The 6,740-nt window shown below is 46.1% G+C and overlaps 1 protein-coding gene across 1 annotated transcript in view; it reads right to left on the bottom strand.

Moving 5' to 3' along the window:
* The window catches only part of KCNK10 (potassium two pore domain channel subfamily K member 10), a 145,215-nt gene that overhangs the window by 49,058 nt on the left and 89,417 nt on the right, over positions 1–6,740 (bottom strand). Inside the window, exon 4 of the mRNA XM_019552379.1 lies at positions 2,375–2,535. Within this exon, the coding sequence (XP_019407924.1) occupies positions 2,375–2,535 (161 nt within the window). The remainder of the gene's footprint in view (positions 1–2,374; positions 2,536–6,740) is intronic.

Here is a 6,740-nt window from a genome sequence, read left to right on the forward strand (position 1 = left end):
GGCCAAAGCACCAAAGTGCATGTGATACCAATTCTGGTGGTTCAGGAAATGACATCTTTGGTTGGCATTAGGCAGGGTGTAGGGGAGGCGGAGCCCCAAGTGGGAAGAACAACTGGGACGACTGAAGGAAGGCACCAGGAGAGACGGGACAGACCATCTTCCTTCCAATTAAAATAATTTTCCAACAAAGACATGGCAGGAGAGACCCCCTGGAAAACCAACCAGAGTCCAACCCACTAAAAAGCTTGTTTCTTCCCTAAAGCAATGGCAAAGTCAGAAAAGACCCTGTGAACTCAACACACAGGTGAACAGCACGGGAGGCTACAATGTGATATACCTTGATTCTAACAAAGCTTTTGATACAGTCTCCTACAGCGTTCTCCCAGGCAAGCTAAGGATATATGGGCTGGATGACTGTACTGTAAGGTGTAGAGAAAACTGTCTGGAGCATCGGGCTCAGAGGGTAGTAATCAATGGGTCGATGTCTAGTTGGTAGCTGGTATCAAGTGAAGTGCTCCAGGGGTTGGTCCTGAGGCTGGTTTTGTTCAATGACCATCAATGACCTGGAAGATGGTATACAGTGAACCCTCAGCAAGTTTGAAGATGTCACCAAGCTGTGGGGAGTAGTAGGTACATTGGAGCGTAGGGATAGGATTCAGAGTGACCTAGACAAGTTGGAGGATTGGGCCAAAAGGAATCTCATGAGTTTCACTAAGGATAAGTGCAAAGTCCTGCACTTAGGACAGAACAATCCCTTGCATCAGTACAGGTTGGGGACTGACTGGCTGGGAAGTAGGTCTGCAGAAAAAAACCTGGGGGTTACAATGGAAAATAAACTGAATATGAGTCAACAGTCTGCCATTGTTACAAAGAAGGCTAACAGCATACTGAGTTACATCAGTAGGAGTGTTGCCAGCAGGTCAAAGGAAGTGATTTTCCCCTCTATTCAGCACTGGTAAGGCCCCATCTGGAGTACTGTGTTCAGTTCAGACTTAACTAACAGAGCTTATTTAGTCTAGAGAAGAAGAGGGGATTTAATAGTAGCCTTCAACTACCTGAAGAGGGGTTAGAAAGAGGATGAAGCTAGACTGTTCTCAGTGGTGACAGATGACAGAACAAGGAGCAATGGTGTCAAGTTGCAACAAGAGAGGTTTAAGTTAGATATGAGGAAGAATTATCTTACTAGGAGGGTAGTAAGACACTGGAACAGGTTACCCGGAGAGGTGGTAGAATCTCCATCCTTTGAGGTTTTTAAGACCTGACTAGACAAACTTTGGCTGGGATGATCTAGTTGGGGATGGTCCTGCCTTGAGCAGGGAGTTGGACTAGATGACCTCCTGAGGTCCCTTCCAACCCTAATTTTCTATGATTCTATGAAACTAGCATGGGTGCAACCACTAGCTAATATATATATATAAAAAAATATTCCCAATGTGTGAACTAGGACACTTCACAGTTAGTATAATCAAAGGCGAAATTACTCATAGTTCTCTGCTTCTCTCTCCTTTAATCAAAAGAGAATCTTTTTCATAGGCTCAGTTATTTCAGTTGAAAAAAAAAAGTCACAAGTACTTTGCCCTCATCTTAGGGATATTTTTATATATGAAAATTTATTAAAGTAATCAGGATCATCCCCTCAACAAAACTTACCTCCAGGTGTACCAACCACCAGGTAATCAACAACTGGGCACATCACTCCTAAAAGTCCTGCTTGTAAAAAGAGAATCCCTGAAGTGAAACTGCCACGTGAAACAGCATTTGCCAGTGGCATGGCATGAGTCCCAGAAGAAATGTTTTATAGCACAGGAGTACTTCCAATGGAGACGTAATTTAACAAAAAGGAATGCAATGTTACACATGGGCAGCTTAACTTGAAGAATATTTAGTATTATTAGGAATTTCTGTAAAATGTATATTGAGTAAATACATGTAACAAAATATAATAGAAGCCCTGGAGAAGTGGGGAAACCATGGAGAATACTCTCAGCTGGCTCCGTCACAGGCAGTAGGCCTACACTGATTGATACCAGCTGTGGATACTGTCTAAAATGTGTCTGCTGTCGTCATTCCCTGGAGCTGTACCAGTCAGCTACCTCTCTTTCTGAGTGCAACATAATCCAGCCTAGAAATTATGCTTTCCAGGTTTGTGTGTTATTAATACTGATACATTAAGGTTCTCTCTGCATATCTCGTCCCACAGAATTCCTATTATACTGTTCTTATATTCATTGAATGAAACAGGTCACATAAACAAGTTACACAACTAAAACATTGTGGCAACAGGTAAATCCATTCTAGGATTGTACAAAATGTTTATGAAATTAAAGACTACACCAATTAGATTATACCAGCAAAGAATTGACTATTAACTTACTCGGAAAACTTTCTCCACTCTTGCAATACTCTTCCCAAAGATGGTGCCCAGCTGATCTCCAATTCCAGCCAGCAAAAAGCCAAATAGTGGAATCCCAAAGATAGCATACAAAATGCAGAAAATTTTGCCTCCTTCAGTGCTCGGGGCAATGTTCCCATACCCTGGAGAGAAAAATAATCATCAGAACTTCCTAATTCAGAGACAGCCTTTGAGGAAGTTAACCCACAGTTCCCACGGTGGACCCCCTACTCTTCATTAGACAGCATATGCTGTGCAAACCTGTAGTGCACTGGGAGTCCAGGCCTACAATCCCACAGACCGGATCTAGCTCTGATTTTTAAATAGTATCCACTGTAGCTCAGAATGACTCATTTGTAATTCTGTTACCAATCTCTCTCTAAAGCACTGTTTCTCAACCTGTGGGTCATGACCCAAAAATGGGTCTTAAGAATATATGAAAGGGTCGTAAATGAACTTTAAAAGTGGATTCTCCTTTAAAGGAGAGAACCATGGGAAACTGGCTTTTCCCTTGCAGACTGGCAGTGTTCCAGCCCCCTCCCACTGCCCCATACACCCACTCCCTGCCCCACACACTGTGGGGCTGGGCCTGGGGGCAGCACATTGCAAGTGAGGGGCACTGGGTCAGGACTGGCCATCAATGGGTACAAATGGGCCCTGGAACAAAAAAGGTTGAGAACCACTGCTCTGGAGGAGCAGCTTCCTAACCAAAGTTGCTATCATTCAGCATGGTGGCTACTTAGGCTGCTACAGGAAATCCTTGGACTAGAGCCAGAGCCTGCACCCGAGCTCTGCCCATTGCTCCCTTACTGGAGAATGACTTATATTAGCATACCAATTCTCAGTTTCCAGCTCTGAATTACATGGCCTTTTTATCACAACGACTTTATGAACTGCAACTTCCAAGCCACGAGTCTTCAAATCAAAGTCTACTCTCTCTTTTATTCGTTCAAGAACTGAGAGCAGCGAGCACTGAGCTCCAGGCTGCTGAATGGACGGAGCTGAAGGGGAGTAGGCAGGAACAAGTCTCCCTTGCCTCACGGGTCCCTCCCCACCCAGCTACTCCAACTGGGGTATTGGAGGGAGTTGGGTGGGGCCATGAGGCGAGAGGGCTCAGCTCCCACCTACCCAGCCCCTGCATCTCTGCCTGTTTTCAGCAGCCCAGAGCTCCATGCTGGCTGCTTCCAGTTGCTGAATGGTCAGAGCTGAGGGGGAGGTTGGGGGAATGGAGGCCCCTCACCCCAGGGGGCCTGACCCAGCTCCCCACAATACCCCAGCCAGGATAGCTGGGTGGAAGCCCTGTTCCTTGCCTCCTCCTCACAGCCCTGGCTATTCAACAACCAAGGACTCCCTCTCTTTTCCGGACAGCCCAGGGGGTAGGGTGGAGCTGGGCACCAACCCAGCCCTACCCCCATCACGAAAAACTAACTCTGGAGGGAACACAAGTTCCCAAAAGTGATCTAGTTTTGAGCACCATAATATAATACCTGATTTAACCAGAGTTAATTTTTCACATGATTGGCCATTTTAAAAGTGCTCTGTGTTATGTGTTATGACATGGGGGCCAGATAGCTCAAAACAATATTTTTGTTTGCACCAATACTTCCTTTCTTCCCATTCCTCTGTAGCTATACATCTAGGAGCCAATATAGATCTCCATAGCCTTACTATCCATTGTGCCTCTATTCAGGAAGCATGTTTACTATCACAGATAAGAAACAAGTAATTAATACTATGACTGTTAAGTTTTCTTTAGGATTTCCATGAAAAACCCTTTAACTTAGTGATTTGGCTACAACCACTTACTCTCCCACTAACAAACTATTACACATCCCAAAATAATATGAAGTACAAATTATTTAAAACTGCAAAGAAAAAATAAGAATAGAATCTACATTGTAATTGAGTCACCAAGGCCCCGATTAGTGAAACCCCCTGGTCCTGATTCAGGTAAACATCCATATTTAGGAAAGTCATATAAACACAAAATTGAAGTTAAACATGGGTTTAAGTCAACAAAACTTTAGCACGTGTTTAACTGCTTGCCTATATCATGGCCAAGGACTGTAATATGCCATCTATGAAGTTCCAGAAAATTTTCTCTTCTAAATGAATTCATGTGAGTTACAAAAGGCAGTGTTGAGCATTGGCTCTGAGGCATTAAAACACTTGAGGGTGTTTGGTGATCTGGGCATAATATGAATTTCTGTCATGAACTGGATCAGTGGACTGTTATTTGATAGTAATCTATAGCACATACCTGCCAGAGGAGAAACTGCAGTCATTCATTAAACCTTAATGATTGTCTATTCAGGGGGAAGCATCTTGGCACAGAGAGCTGACCAAAGCCTACAAGAATCCCGTTTTTTCCAACATCTGTGCAAGGTGCCAGGATTTGGAGAGTGGAAATTCCCAAATGTAAAATAAGGAAAGAAGATGTTGATGCTGTCCTTTGAAAATAAAGGTGAGTCAGAGACTCACAGAGGCACACAGGCAGAGAGGAACATGCTTTCATGCGGACAGGGGTAGTCCTTTTTACCTGATGGACTATCCAGTTCAGACTTGTAATGGAAAGAGGATCTATGATTTCTAAGACAGTATAAAAGTTGCTTTAGGAAAATCCTGGAACCCCTGCTGGAACCCTAACCTAAGTACAAGAATGCTTCAGTGTGGTAAAGGAATGGAAGGAGGTAAGTGTGTTTAGGGTGTATTACTTTGTCTAGATCTCTGTATTTCTCATGTTACATTGAAAAGAGTAACTTTATGTAGACATCTATACAGTGTTTAGCTCTGCATAGACCTTAACACTTATTCTGTGCCTGTGACAATTTACATGTGGTTGGAGCTCTATAATTGAGTGTGCTTAAGCTACCAAGTTATTATGCGGTAAGCACTGGTTATGGAGACATACTGTAGCTGGACTCTGAGGCTGCACTACCATGTCATGGCAACAGAGAGCCCGTGCCTAGGTGTGATTAGAGAAAATAAGGGAAGAAAAAATCCTGTAACCCACATAGTTTAATAGAAATGTTACAGCACATGTATTTAGTATTTTATAACCGTAGTATAGCAGGTAGGTACATATCCAGGTAGGAGGAGCTCTACCAGGGTTACAAAAGGGTGTATAAAATAAGGGTAAATAAAAATATTTCATTCTAAACCAGGGGTAAGCGAAATACTCCCCAAAGGTCTTTGTCCAGCACACAGAAGTTCCCTCAGCCCCACCTGGCCCAGGCACCATCCAGCCCTGGTGCATCCTGCCACTGGGAACACAGCAGGGTTGAGGTGGCTCTGCAGCTGGACAGTTGTTCTAGGCTGCCCCGGTGGCAGTGGCTCCTTCCAGCTGATGTCACCACTGGCTCCAGCCCCATGATACTGGTGGGAACCTGCACTGCACAGCCCCAACCCAGCATACCCCATGCCTACTCTGGGCTCACCCATTCAGGCTCAGCAGTTGCAGTGCGGTACAGAAGCTACTGCACAGAGTAGGGGAGAAGCGGCCCCTCCGACTCCCACTGCTGGCTATTCCTGCTACAGCTGCCTGGAGCCTGCATGGGGCTGCCCTGCATCTTCTCTATGCTGCCACTGCTGCCCCACTGGACAGCCCAGAGGCAGCAATGATGGTGCTGCAGAACCAGCCCTGCCCTGCTACATGCCAAGGGGAAGCAGGACACACCATGGGCAGGTGATGCACAGCAAGCGCGGGGTGGGCCAGGGCAGGGCTGTGCCCAGGTTCCAGCTGATATGCTCTGAGGAGAGTGAGTCCGGAGCACGAGTGGGGCACATAGGGGCTGCACACTGTTCGCGGTGGCAGGGAAGCACTGCAGGGCGCATGGACTCCAAGCTGTTGGAGGGCAGGGGTGGGGGCAGATGCTGACTAGCTCATGGGAAGAATATGCATGGGGGGCGCTCAATTGTACACCTCACCGTACCCACAAACCATCCCCCACAAGCATACCCTCCCCCCCACACAATCACACACATCACAAACACTGCACCCACCCACCCCCTCTCCCCCACAAAACCCACATGCCTCCAGACACATGCACCTGCATGCCTCTGGGTGGTGCCCTGCTCACTACTACATGCACACCCATGCACCCCACCACATGCCCCACACCCAGAAACCCCACATACCTCTAGCCATCTTTTCCCCACACACCCCATAGTCACACACGCCCATCCAAGCCCCCATACCTACCCACACACATCCACACACCCACACCCACAGCTGCTCGCAAAACCTATACCCCCCACCCCACAATATACAAAAGTAAGACTTCATTTTGAGCTATTATGCAATCACCTCTATATACACCCCACATACACATGCATCCAGACACACACC

This window comes from Crocodylus porosus, unplaced genomic scaffold, assembly GCF_001723895.1.
Source record: "Crocodylus porosus isolate Cpor-Errol unplaced genomic scaffold, CroPor_comp1, whole genome shotgun sequence".
NCBI classification, from domain to species: Eukaryota; Metazoa; Chordata; order Crocodylia; family Crocodylidae; genus Crocodylus; species Crocodylus porosus.